At 34.4% G+C, this 13,661-nt stretch overlaps 2 protein-coding genes across 3 annotated transcripts; both read left to right on the top strand.

Moving 5' to 3' along the window:
* The first annotated feature begins 820 nt into the window (after positions 1-820).
* On the top strand, positions 821-4,098 carry LOC119633980 (protein asteroid). Its single transcript, XM_038027857.1, has 2 exons — positions 821-1,859; positions 1,916-4,098. Exons 1-2 carry the CDS (start codon positions 906-908, stop codon positions 3,554-3,556), a joined length of 2,595 nt encoding a protein of 864 aa, XP_037883785.1. The 5' UTR covers positions 821-905; the 3' UTR covers positions 3,557-4,098.
* Positions 4,099-4,477: 379 nt separating this feature from the next.
* On the top strand, positions 4,478-7,171 carry LOC119633262 (cysteine protease ATG4B). Of its 2 annotated transcripts, XM_038026716.1 has the most exons (8): positions 4,478-4,770; positions 4,830-5,279; positions 5,410-5,700; positions 5,757-5,836; positions 5,949-6,298; positions 6,381-6,516; positions 6,578-6,715; positions 6,832-7,171. In XM_038026716.1, the coding sequence occupies exons 2-8, from the start codon at positions 5,089-5,091 to the stop codon at positions 6,924-6,926; spliced, it is 1,281 nt and encodes a 426-aa protein (XP_037882644.1). In that variant the 5' UTR covers positions 4,478-4,770; positions 4,830-5,088; the 3' UTR covers positions 6,927-7,171. The 2 variants fall into 2 exon arrangements, with proteins under 2 accessions (XP_037882644.1, XP_037882645.1); XM_038026717.1 differs by lacking the exon at positions 6,578-6,715 and having other exon boundaries at positions 4,480-4,770.
* Positions 7,172-13,661: the final 6,490 nt, after the last annotated feature.

Here is a 13,661-nt window from a genome sequence, read left to right as displayed (position 1 = left end):
TGTACTTTGCTAAATAAAGTAAAGTTTTTCAGCTTCAAATTCATAATTGACTTGTAAGTGAATTTTATAATAAAATATACATAATAATTTTAATTTTATAATAAAATATATATAATTTTTTGCCTAGGAGACCTTTATTTTTCTCCATTTCGTTCAAAGTACTTTTTCTGTGCATGCCATTTTATTTTGGTGCATTGGTAAATATTGAATGTTAGACTACCAATAACAACAAAGCAAAACAAATGTATAACAAAGAGATCAAACGAAACGAAAACGGTAAAAATGTTAGAATTATTTTTTTTCATTTTCCATATTTTTATAAATTTAAAAATGATTTCATGTAAATGACCATTTTTGAATGTCAGCAATTGAATTGAATTATAAAACACAAATTTTAAAGCATTCTTCTTATGTTGGCAATAATAAAATAAAGTCGTTGAGAGATTGCGTTTTGCTGGTGTAAAATTTATCTCTCTATTGTGGATAAAACACAGCCAGTTTTTAACCACGAATTTCAAATTCATTAAGAAAAGTTTTGCCAAAATTTCCCTTTTCTGCCCTAGTTCTTGTGACCTCGCTGATCCTATAATGACAGCGAATCAAATTTACCTTTTGCGTGTTTGTCATCGGCATGTCGAGAGAAGTATCGTCTACGTATTTATCGTCTTTATTTGGTGGATCATTATTTAGCATTGATCAGGGATTTGGGATTCGAAATAGATAAATAATAAATACGCTAAATTATATTCATAATTGAGTAACCCTGGCAAGCCTTCTACCAGTGAAAATGATAAGAAGCAAAGAAAAAAATGTCTTCCTTTTAATAGATTTCGTATCTAAATATTTTTGTGAAAGCAAGAAATTCTGTTGAAAACATTTAAATTAAATTTCAAGTAGAAATACAGATGGGAGTGAAAGGATTGACGGGCTATATAGCCCGCCATGCCGAATTGTATTTGACTCCCTATGAACTGCACGATTGTTCGCTCGTAATTGATGGCGACAATTTAGCTTGTAATTTATATAAAGACGCGAGTGGTCCTTATTCGGCTTTTGGTGGAAATTATGATGATTTCTATAGAACTGTAGTAAATTTTTTTACTGTGTTGGATGAGTGCAATATTAGGCCATATGTTTTGATGGATGGCGGTTATGAGCCTCGAAAATTGCGAACGGTTAGGGCCCGATTACGCAGCAAAATTCAATTAATCAAACGTATTAACCCTTGCGGCTCGTATCCAATCTTTCCTAAGATGATGAACGAAGTATTTGTGGATGCGATTAGAGATTGTGGAGTCCCGATCATGCGGTGTTTATTCGAGGCTGATGATGAATTGGCAGCTCTAGCGCGTAAGCTGAATTGCCCTGTTTTAAGCTATGATTCGGACTTTTACATCTATAATGTACGTTATATACCGTTAATTACCTTAACGGTAAAAGCCCGTACCAAACTTCGTAAAGAATCGGCAAGTGGAAGAAATTTGAGGAAAAATGAAGCTAAAAAATTAGAAAAACTTGTCAAAGGCAATCGTGTTATCAGAGGTATAACAATAAGCAATCAAGAAACGTCACATCGGTGGGTGACATACAAATATCTGGATTGTTGCATATATCGTGTAGAGAAGCTTATTACTCGCAGTTCCTTAAGTAAAGAGAAAATACCTTTATTCGCCGCCCTCCTAGGCAATGACTTTATATCGCGTAAACCATTTCAAAATTTCTTCGCGTACGGCTTAGGTAAAATCGGAGGAAGTCGTAAAACTAATCAACATCAGCGGCGTATACGAAGAATTTTGGAATGGCTGAAGCATGAATCCCTAGAATCAGCGTTAGAAAAGATAATGAACCATTTGCCAAAGGCAAGCTAAGATCTGTAAATTAATTAATAAATTTGAATAACTTCAGTTAATTACAGAAGCAGCGTGCTGCGATAAAGGCGCAAGTGGAATCAGCTACCTCGGGCTATTCTAATGAGCTTTGTTACTCATTAGACTATTTTAAAAATCATTTCAAAAATCGTCTAACTGATAATGAAATGCAACAGGAAGGACTGGAAAGTGAATTCGCGGAGGAGTGCGAAAAAGAAACTTCAGATGAAGAACAAGAAGCAATTGAAGAAAAAACCTCAGATGAAGAACACGAATCACCTGAAGAAAAAACTTCAGAAGAAGAGCACGAACCAACTGAAGAAGAAACTTCGGATGAAGAACAAGGAAATGAAATTGACGATTTGGAAAGTAAAGAGGGTGAAGACAACTCTTCAAAATCTGATGATGATTCGGTTAACAGTGATAGAAGTGAGGAGGAGGAGGTTGCTGTGGATGACAAAGGAGAGAAAACATTTCCTGATTGGTTTCTTCGGAAATTGCATCCCGGTCATTTTCCACGTTTCATGGTCGATCTGATGTCCCTTCAAAAATATATCAATAACCCGCAAATTGAACACTTCCATTTTAATGATTGCAATGAAATCGCTTTGCCTATCTTACAGCATATATTTATGCTGTTAAATCATGTTAAAGGACACGAGACAGATAACAACTCATTCACGTATCTAACGAGAGCTACACGCATCAGCAATATTTGTTTCCGAGAAATCGATATAAAAAAAAATCCAATGTATTCGTTTGATCCTTCGCAACCAAATCCATTACTGTTCCGCTCCATATTTGAAAATGGAATGTCTTACTTGAACAGAGACGCACTGTTTTCAGATATAAAATTTTTGCCCGCTGATATAAAACTGTATTTCTTGGCTGTTGTCTATTGGTTGCATAGATCGTCACACGTTGACCTTAATCATTTACATGCATTGATAATTTGTTTGGTGGTTTTGAGAACTGTAGATATGAAAATTCCTCCGGTACGTAATATAAGGCTATTTCATAAACGTTTTGGTAACCTGATTAAGAAAGAACGGTTGCATCGTAACAAACTGTTGGCGGAAGGTGTTAGTGAACGCGGCATGAAAAAAGAGGTAAAAGCTCTATCGATACCTGATCGCATGACTTATATACCAAAATCGGATTGTTATCTGGTGCAAAATGAACTATTGCAGCATTTCTACATACCCGAGATCTTCAAAAAAAAATATGATGCATACTCCTCTGTAGTTTTACATGCGTTCGCCGAGTTCCAATCGGTGGTATTTCAATTACATACTCTAAATGCTTTGCTAGATTTTCCATACCTGGCTCCAAAAATGGGGCAGCTATATTGCGGTGTGTTCCTTTACAATTTATACAATTTATTAAAATCTCGTCCAGATGTTGCGCATTACGTGAAGAAATATATATTTCGTGATTCATCAATGATGTTCGATTTCTATGACTATTTGTGGAAGTGGTGCATGCCATTTGTGCCTAACTGGAAAAAAAATCATGCCACAAGAACGAAGAACAAGAAAAGAATTCGCAAATCAAAGAAAAATTCCACTGAGAGCTTGATGAAGAAAGACCCTTATACTGATATGCTGAGCAACGCAGAGGAGGATAAAGAAAATGAAGAATTTTTTGATTTAAATAATCAATTTTGTGCACTTTTAGAAGTCAGCTGAAAAAGTGCTTGGATTTCCAATAAAGAGCATTTATTGAAACAACCGGTAGCCTATGCTGGTAGCCCCAATTTTTTTTCCTTATAGTCTAAGGATCTATTTCATTAGTCTAAAAAGTATTGATTAATGATAATTGAAAGATAAGGAGCAAACTGTTCACAATGTCGTGTGGGTATATATTGAATGAAGTGGAAAAATTTCGCAACGTAGTATTGTATGGTTGGAGAGGGCATGGCCAGCGTTACGGGAGACGTTAAATATATGAATGTTTCCGCTTTCAAATTAAAAAGGGTCTAAGAACTGTAGAATTTTCGCGGACAATGTGCGAACTTAATTTCTATATTCCAGCTTCTTGTCAACACTTTTCTCAAGCAGCTGTTAAAATAGAAAGGATCGCACCGATAAAATTTCTGGCCTCGTTTGCATATAATAATTAATCTTAACACAGCACAATGCTGTGTTTTCTTTTTTTGTAAGTGTCAAACGAGTATCAAAAATGTCACGAGTTTTCGTCAAGCAAGTAAAAGAAGTGTCATAATGAAAGAGAAGAAATCATATGTTGAATGCAATTGATGCTGATAACTATGTTAAAAACCGGGCAATCCCTATTAAAAGAAATATAAAAATAGAACAAAATAAAAAGCAAAAAAGCACATTGTCAACAAAACTTTTAATTTTATTAAACCAACTGAACTAAAAACAAAGAGCCGATAATCCTTGGCTACCACGAGACGTAGCTTTCAACATTGCAATGATGCAATGGAATAAAATCAAAAATTACTATCCATAATTCGTTACTATTATCGATATAGTTTTCATTTTCGAATTTGGATAGTTCGATATTTTGGGATTTGAAATCAATGACTTAATTATGGGAAATTATGTTTGCATTTGAGTAGCGTTGGCAAGCCTACTATCAGCGAAGTTAGTAAAAAACAAAGAAAAAGTTCTTTGTTTTGCTAGATTTCGTATATTAAACTTCTTATAAAAAGCGAAAAATTGTGTTGAAAACAATTACATTAAAAATATTAAAGCCACTGCCAATTAAGTGAACAGGTCAAGAAACAGGATAGAAAATCAGCGAATGCATTTTTGGCAGGATGGAATGAGCACTCAGAATAAATAATAATAGAGGCACAGAGAAAGGAAGAGAGCAAAAGTAATTGCTTATCAAATAAATTCTTTTTTTGCGGATTGTATTAAATTTTAATGGAAAGGTAAATAATATTTTTGAAATTCTAACGAAACATTTATAAATAAAATGTTTTTTTTTTAGGATTGAAAAATCGACAACACTTTCTGGCATTATAATACAGATCAGTTAAACTGACTCTTGTCATATTTCAGTTGATTGCAGTTCCTCATCCTTCGCTGTTTTTGGACTCGTCCAAGCATATGTGTTCTAGTAATCCTTTTAGCTCCCATTGCTTGGTATTTAACATCTTGAAGCCTCTCGACTTCTCCATCGGTCGCACTTACGTGGTACCGATCGTTTCATCGTTTTATTTATCAATTTCCATCAATGGTGTAACAGAATGGACAGCGTTTTTGAAGCATATTTAGGACCGGATGGAATGTTAGGAGCGGTGGCTGGAAGTGGCGGTGAACCTGACGATATACCCAAAGTTAATAGCAAAGTGTGGGTTTTGGGTAAACAGTACAATGCCGTACAAGAGCTAGATTTAATACGCCGAGACATAAGGTCGAGGCTGTGGTGTACATATAGGTTTGTGATGGTTTTTATTATGTCTTTCCTTAAATTTATTTCGGAAAAATTCCTTTAACTAATAGTATTGTTCTCCTCCTCTCTTTTATGAGATCTTATGTTATATTATGTGTTCTTCATCTCTTTTTAGAAGAGGTTTCGTGCCTTTAGGGGAACCGCAACTAACTACTGACAAAGGTTGGGGTTGCATGTTGAGATGTGGCCAAATGGTCTTGGCACAAGCATTAATCGACTTGCATTTGGGGCGCGACTGGTTTTGGAGCACAGAATGCCGTGATTCTACTTACCTAAAAATTGTTAATCGTTTCGAAGATTCACGTAAAAGTTACTTTTCTATACATCAAATTGCTCTAATGGGTGACTCAGAAGATAAAAAAGTAGGCCAATGGTTTGGCCCAAACACAGTTTCACAAGTGCTCAAGTAGGTATTTGTGGCATAAGCAAAAATAATTTCATATAAAGAAACATCCTTTGCAGAAAATTAGTTCGTTACGATGATTGGTGTAGTTTGGTGATACATGTGGCCATGGACAATGTCATTGTTATAGACGATATAAGTAAGTGCCAAATAAGAAAAAGAAAGAAGATAATTGCAAACATATGTTAAGCATTTCACTATCGCGTGACACGTTGAACACGTTAAACATTATTAATGTATTTGCTTAACAGTTACTCTTTGCTTGGAGAAGCCTCAAAATGAGGAAAGCTGGAAGCCGTTATTGCTTATGATTCCCTTGCGTTTGGGCTTAAGTGATATTAACCCGATTTATATACCCGCGCTTAAAAAATGTTTTGAATTGGTGGGCAATTGTGGAATGATTGGTGGCAGGCCGAATCAAGCTTTATATTTTGTGGGCTATATTGATGATGAGGTTTTATACTTAGATCCACACACTACACAACGTTCCGGCACAGTTGGCCAAAAAACGTCCGCGGATGAAATAGATTTTGACGAGACTTTTCATCAAAAATACGCAGGTCGAATCAATTTTGCACAAATGGATCCCTCATTGGCACTGGTCAGTCGAGTTTTTTACATTCAATACATAAACCAATCCATATAAAAATATACCAATTATTAATACCTATTAATATCTTCAGTGTTTTCTGTGCAAATCCCGTGTGGCTTTTGATATATTACTGGATAAAATGAAAACGGAGGTTTTACCGGCCAGTCCTCAACCTTTATTTGAAATAATGCAAAAGCCTAGTTCGGAGTGGAAATCTACTGTAGCAGGTATGGTAGCATGCGATATCCTGTTACTCATGAAATCTTATTTTGAATAACTGGCCGGCAGTTACTAGTCCATGTAGACATTCACACTCTAGTGATGATCTAATCAGTTATAATCACTCTTTGACCATCCCGACTGTCTTGCAAGACTCGAGTTATATCTCAGATCGTACTACTTCTACTAACTATGGCGATACAGAAGGTTTTCTTTAATATTTATCTTTTAAATTTTAATTTGTTAACACTTTTTTGCTTTCATATCAATCAAATCAAACTCTGTACGCCTTTTTTGCTAATATTTATCTTACTATATTTTAGATTTTGAAAATGTTAATCATACGCCACGCGAGTTGAGACGTGCTTGCTGTGACGACGTATTGGATTCAGATGAAGACTTTGAATTTATTTCTTAGTTTCTTTTTTAAGATCACATATGTACGTGTATGCAATTTTTGTTATATGGAGTAAAGTTTAATGAGCAGAAATGTTGGGGAGATATATATATATTTTTTTTATATTAAGATTTTTTTTTTATAAAATTAGCTTCTAAATTTTGTATAATTAAATCAAAACTGTTTTAAACATTTCACAAAAGTCTTCGATACCTTATCGGGTGTTGAAAAAGCCTTAAGTAAATAAATAAAATTAATTTGGCTTTTTTATGCAAAAATTCAATTTAGCGATTAAAGGAATAATTGTCGAAAATCGTGTAGTTTTATTGTCCCGAAATATGATTAGTTGCACTTGTTGTTGTTTTGCTGCAAAAATTGTCATCTACGCCTAAGGTGTAGAAAATTGTTCGAAATATTAGGAAACGGCAACGATAAGGGCGTTTAAGATAAGAGTAATTCTCTGGCATGGAAGTCATTTGTGGAGAGGTATTTGGAAATTATAGTTTTAGGAGGGTTGAACTTACTGCACCTTCCAGCATAATTCACTATGAACCTAACTTTAGACATGTTCTTTTTTAAAGAGCTATATAAGCTTGCATTAATGCAAGTAAATGCATTTCTGTTTTTTTAATAAAAATAACGCAAATGTAAAACTTACCATCCCATAGAATGTGCGACCCTTGTCTTATTAGACGATTAGATAGAGGGTTTAATTTAATTTTACGGACGTAAATGAGTTTTTCAATATTTTATACTTTACCAAACCTGTAGGACATACAAGCAATATGAGAAGAAACAAGAAACCTTAGTTAATCTTGGGATTAATATCGCCTGCGTCGAAGACATTTCAATATTTTTATCAAAAAAGGAAAAAAGAGATCTTCAGAAATATATGAGAGCACGATTTGAAGAGAAAATAGACGAAAAAAATTAATAATGCTAAGCTGTTCATAGTTTCTGGGCCGGTTTTAACATTTCTATACGGTTTTATACTATTAAAGCGGAAACTTTTGACATCTGATTGAATGATTGATGTTTTTATATTTTTACATTTTACACTTTTATGTGTACTCGCTAATCCTCAATAAGATATTTATTTTTATTAAAATGATTATACTAACTTTCTGGCCTAAACGGGCCTATAGTTTTACTTGCTAGTCGTCATTCTATTTGTTTTAGCCACATGATTTATTTCTATGGTGTAAATAATAACAAATTCTAAGTCGGTAAGTTCATAGTTGCGACAGTTTCGACAATGCTCATTAGAAACTTTACACAAATTACTTATAGATAACCATAATTAATGGGAGATGCATTGTGTGCATTCCAGCACATGGGCCCGATTTAGTTACTAACCCTTCTGTAGCAACCGAAATGTTTGACCTGCCAAATGGAAGTCTATTAGGAAGCTACGAAAAATTCTGCTCCATTGTTTTGACGTATCTTAAGCGATAAAAAAAGTTTTACGAATAAGTCCATTCGTATATCTTTTCTGGTTTCTGGCATTTTATAATTGGGGTTGTGAGGTCTGTCTTTAGTGTTAAAGAATTGAGCTTAAATTTTGGTTCAGTTTAAGCTTTTACTTGTCGTTTCAACCCTATACGTATAAGTATATGTGTGAATATATATTATATATATTGTTAGTCGGTTAGTTAGCCAATTACACATTACCTCTCACATCATTTATTGCGGCCGCACCTTATATTGTTTATTTACTTAATGGTTACCAACAAGTGGTTCGTTTTTTGCTTTTTCTCATTCACTTTCGAAATATCGTTTTAATTCAGCTCTATTTCTAAAGTTTAAGATTTAATGATATTACATATATTTAAATATATTATGAATCATAGTTTAGTACGTGTTGTTTTGTCTACTACTTTTAATTGTTGTTGTTTATTTGTTTACCTTTATTATCACTATTTATTTACTAATATTTAGCTACGGCATAGTCTGGTCGGGTCGTTAAGGTCGTTAAGGCCGAGATCTTCGATTTCTGATATAGATTATACTCTACAACATAAGTTGTGTGTGAATATGGCTGCATTCATTGTATAGCTCTTCTTCGCTTATTACGAATGTTTTGAAAAACGAATTAGCTTTTGAAATTATTTATGTAAAGTAAGTTTACGAGAAAGTCCAGAGACATGATTGGGTTGATCCTTAATTTGTTAAATTCATCGAGAAGTTATGCACTTGTATACATCTTCACCTACTAGAGCACGTAACTTTGTTTGGATGAAAAAAGGACTAGACCATATGACTTTTACAAACCTTTCAAGGAGGAAGTGATGGAAATGAAAGCAGATATTATTGGTGAATCACATGCAACCATAAGCAGAGTTAAAATGTATTTCAAACTAAAAGAAAAAAAAAAAAGTAAAAATAATGGATTATATGAAATGAAGAATTTCATAAAATTTCATGCAACACCAATGATATGAACATGTTTGGGACGCACAAGTAGCATAAAAAGGTGCTTCAGAACAATTCTTTTACATTATTGAGGAAGAATGCTTTTTACTTGGTTTCCCTTTAAAAAGCAACATAGAAAAATTGCGACCGTTACTGAGGAGGAGTTTGTACGAAGTGAGTTGAGTAGTTTGGTAAAAAGGAATCTTTCAAGATAAGCTTGACACCATGAAAAGGAGCGTGAAGTGAGTGTAACAAGAGGTGGTGAAACGAGACACAGCCACCACCTATGCTGTGAATGCTGTAAAAGCTCCCGCCCAACGTTTACGTTAAATACGTCCGCCTGCTGGTATTGTCGTGATGCCAGACGGGCCTTTTTCTGTTGGTCAATTTTGGATGCTTCATCTCAATTGCTTGCTTGCTTTAATCGTGTTACTTGTTGACAATCACCTGGTGGTGAGGTTAGACCAACCAATAATGCATGCACCCCTTCTAAATCGACCAAATACAAAGTATTGCCACATGTGGAGTTAATCTTGGCTTTGCTATTTCCTATCATTTGTGCAGCTTCATGCCTCTAAGATTGCGCTCTCCTACTGACTTTCCGTTGGCGTTATCGTTAGCAATCTCGCCGAAAGTGTAGCGTTCTCATTTCGTTTATATTCGTTACATTTCGTTACATTTTTCGATATGAATTCATATCGTAACGCGAAATATTGAATTTTTTGGTTTTCTACCCTTATATAGTATAAATGTTTAAAACTATTGCTTGGTTGATGTTTAGCTCGGCAGAAATGTCATGACATCGAACGTACCAGTCTTTTTCGCAAACTATTTCTTCACGTAATATAATGAAGAAGATGTAAATATTGCGCTTATATGGATGAGAAGGCCCTAAGTAAGTCTGATTAGAGTTGAGAGGATAGGGCTGCAATGCCAAAGTTTTGCATTCTTTTGCAGCGTAATCCTCAGTATAAGAATGAGTTAATGAAATTCATCAAAAGATTATTAATCAATGAATACCACAGACATACATACATACATGCTACATTTATAATTATTTGAAAAGTACTTGACCAAACTTGAATGCCAACGATATGTTAATAACTTGATATCAACATTATATTGTTATATATTATGGACGGGCATATGCATATATATGCAAGTATCATACAATCATACAATATATCTTGATCGATCAAAGTATTTCTATTGACCATTAGCTTAACAGTTGCTCAAGTCGACGCGAGGGTGTTGGCATTTTGTTATACAACAATTTTGTATGAGTTGAAAAACTTTTTTTTTTAATCATAAAAAAGAATTCCTATAAAATTTTATATGAATTGTTATCTGTTTAACGATCGCGTTGCCTTATATTACATAAAATCTCATGCGCATGCGCTGTATGATGTGTGTTTAAGTAACAACAAACAGCGATATGAAAACAAGATTTCTGTCTGTCTGTCTGCAAATTATTAAAGCGGATTATGTTTGCCTGTGGCTTTTTATTGTTATGTTATTATTTTAGGGAGCTTTTGGCATGGGGTTCAAGATCAAGACTATTTGAAATGTTTCACTTTTTTGCATTAAATACGTAACTCTAAGCTCGTGCGCATATCAAAAAATTTCCTTTTAACTTTGTTTGAACGGGATGGAAAAGTTTACTTAAGGAACGCTTTAGTTTCGCTGTTTGTTTTATAATTATTTTTATTTTTTTTTTCTTTTTTTTTTAACTTTAAATTAATTGTTATAAATGAGTTAATTTCGAGGCAATGAAGTATATATAGTACGACTGTAACCGAGTATTAATTATCAACAATTATTTTCTAGCCAATTAAAAATTGAAATAATTAATTACGAATACAAAGAAAAAAGAAACTCAGACGATTGCCGTTAAGCGCCAGTTAAGCCAAACCAAGCCCAGTCTGTAGATTAGAATTTTTAATAACAATTTTTTTCTTTCTGTTAAAATTTGTTTCGGTTTTAGTTGAAAGTAAGATATATGTTTATTAACATCAAAAAAGCAAAATTAAACGTTACTTGATATGAGCGAATGCGTGCTTTGCCACAATTAAGTAAATATTTGAAAGACAAATACTTGGAAGGCACTACCTAAAACCCAAGTGTAAAATAGTGTAGAAGTGGACGCGGTTATACAATACACTTATTACTTGATTTATTTTTGCAGTCGTGAGTCTTACGACGAGAGACTTGCGAACGGACATGCCTAAGTTGGTAATACATATCTCCTATCGTTTCGGGATTGCGTAATATATTTTTAAGTGTATTCATCAGACTCCTTCAAGAGCGCATTCTCTAAACTAATGTTATACAATTTCCAATGAAATATGCAACAAAATTCCATTTTTTGCTATATAATGTCACTTTTGTTTTTGAATCCATTTCTCCTTTGCCACAGGATAGAAACAATCCAACCTAACCTACTATATCAAAAAAACAGTTGGTAGAGTTCAATATATAGATGAGTGGCAGATCTCTTACTTTAAATTGGGTGTACTTTGGTGCTGAATTCTATTTTGAGTTATTGCAACTTGGATATATAACATTCAAAAAGGCAGCATGCAAAGCATGGGTTCGATAACTTTGTTATACAATGATTCGTCTAGACATTCAAGACACGCTACATTCTGCACATTCACCTCATAAATGATCCAAATATTTTTTCTTCAATCAACCTTTGGAAATTTGAAAACAAATAGCAGTCGTTAAGGGCCAGAATACGATGGCTGTGGCAGTAATTCGAATTTCAATTCATGCGATACGTCATTCTAACCGTCCACTACGACACGACACGGCATACTTCTTTTGCTATGAGTGCAACACCCGCATGTCCAAATTTCCATTCAAGATAGCGAATGCACGCCCGGTCGACATACTTGTGATATCATCTTTCCTTTACAACTTTACATTTCGACTATCGAGGATCGTTTTGACGTTTTCTGAACGTTCACCGAAAAACAGTTATCTTCAACTTTCCATTCCAACTTTCAAAGCAATATTTACTTAATGCACTATCTTCCGACTTTCTTCTTGTTACGGAAATGATAAAAGTAGTACAAATAAAACCGCTGCACCTCGTGAAGAAATGCTCGAAATTAAACGAAACTCGGGCGCCCTTTCGTTGCAGTTGCACGTGCAAGCTGTATGTGTTTTGCTTCAAGAAAATTTGTTTTTCAAAGACATATTTCTCTCTATCAATTTTATACCTCTTCGTAAGTATTCATGTCAGGAAGCGCTAACGCTTTTGTGGAATGAATGCCGCTTTTCTTGGACTGCACGCTATGGCACTAATAAAAAGTCACACTTTATTGATTCCGCGATTTATTGGCCGGTTATTATCTCCCTATAGGTCCTTGGTTCATATAATTCAAGTCAAAATTATATAACCATTCGCTTTGATGGTAAAATGCAGAATGGAACCGTTTTGCCTATAAACAAACAGAATTGGGTTGACAAACGGAACTAAAACTGTTGCGTTCTTTAAAACCCCTAACAAGAAAAAAAAATAAGTCGTTCACTATAATCATTAAAAATATTTCATTCTTACCTTAGTATCATTTGACCGTTACGTTCGTATATGCACAAGCTTATCATTCATAAGTTATTAACCCGAAAATATTCTACTTACCTATCAAGGTTGTTATATGAGTTGAGAAAAATCAAGTGGACGAGCGCCTAGTATTAATTGCTCGCGCGTGTATATGTTGAGCCAAAGAGTTTCACTGATGTAGGTTATCCTCAAGGCAACTAAACGGATCTATCGGAATAGCTTTTCTTTTTTCCATAGCTGTGCTACACTGGATATCTGGGGACTAAAAAAGCGATAACTGGGCAAGAGAGCTTGATAGGCATTCGTTGCAACAATGCTTGTTTCTCGCTAGTTGAAGAATTTTGTAGTACAGCACATTGTACCAGAAACATGTTAGTATACTTGCCACCACGGGAAGCGCAATAGCTAAGCCGACTCATATTTTTTGCAAAATGTCCGTAATCGTTCCATTAATTTGTGTCACTCGAGGATTAAGATGACCATTTCCAAACCTTGTGCGTTACTTCACCCTGTGGCCGGTTCGGGAGTATGACGGTTAGGGTTAGTTAACTTCATTGCTTCCACTAGAAACGGCATGGCTATGCGATGTTATATGAACATTATTTCTTCCATCGTCACATTCTTTCTTTCACTTTTTCTTATTACATTTTTCTCCCTGCCCTTTCTTATTTGTCTCGTATCGTCTATGGCAAAGTATATTAAGCGAATAGCACGAAATTGTTCTCATATATATGTTAATGGCAGAGTGGATCAATGTAATTAGTACTCGTAGTGCG

This window comes from Glossina fuscipes, unplaced genomic scaffold (genome assembly GCF_014805625.2).
Source record: "Glossina fuscipes isolate IAEA_lab_2018 unplaced genomic scaffold, Yale_Gfus_2 2, whole genome shotgun sequence".
NCBI classification, from domain to species: Eukaryota; Metazoa; Arthropoda; class Insecta; order Diptera; family Glossinidae; genus Glossina; species Glossina fuscipes.
This window is presented reverse-complemented; position numbering and strand designations above follow the sequence as displayed.

What these genes read in the sequence shown, in the direction of transcription:
- LOC119633980 (XM_038027857.1), top strand. Translation starts at nt 906, where the DNA reads ATGGGAGTGAAAGGATTGACGGGCTATATAGCCCGCCATGCCGAATTG. An exon ending in TAATGAACCATTTGCCAAAG is followed by an intron (nt 1,860 to 1,915) that starts GCAAGCTAAGAT and finishes AGTTAATTACAG; the next exon opens with AAGCAGCGTGCTGCGATAAA.
- LOC119633262 (XM_038026716.1), top strand. Translation starts at nt 5,089, where the DNA reads ATGGACAGCGTTTTTGAAGCATATTTAGGACCGGATGGAATGTTAGGA. An exon ending in ACAGTTTCACAAGTGCTCAA is followed by an intron (nt 5,701 to 5,756) that starts GTAGGTATTTGT and finishes CATCCTTTGCAG; the next exon opens with AAAATTAGTTCGTTACGATG. An exon ending in CATTGTTATAGACGATATAA is followed by an intron (nt 5,837 to 5,948) that starts GTAAGTGCCAAA and finishes TTTGCTTAACAG; the next exon opens with TTACTCTTTGCTTGGAGAAG.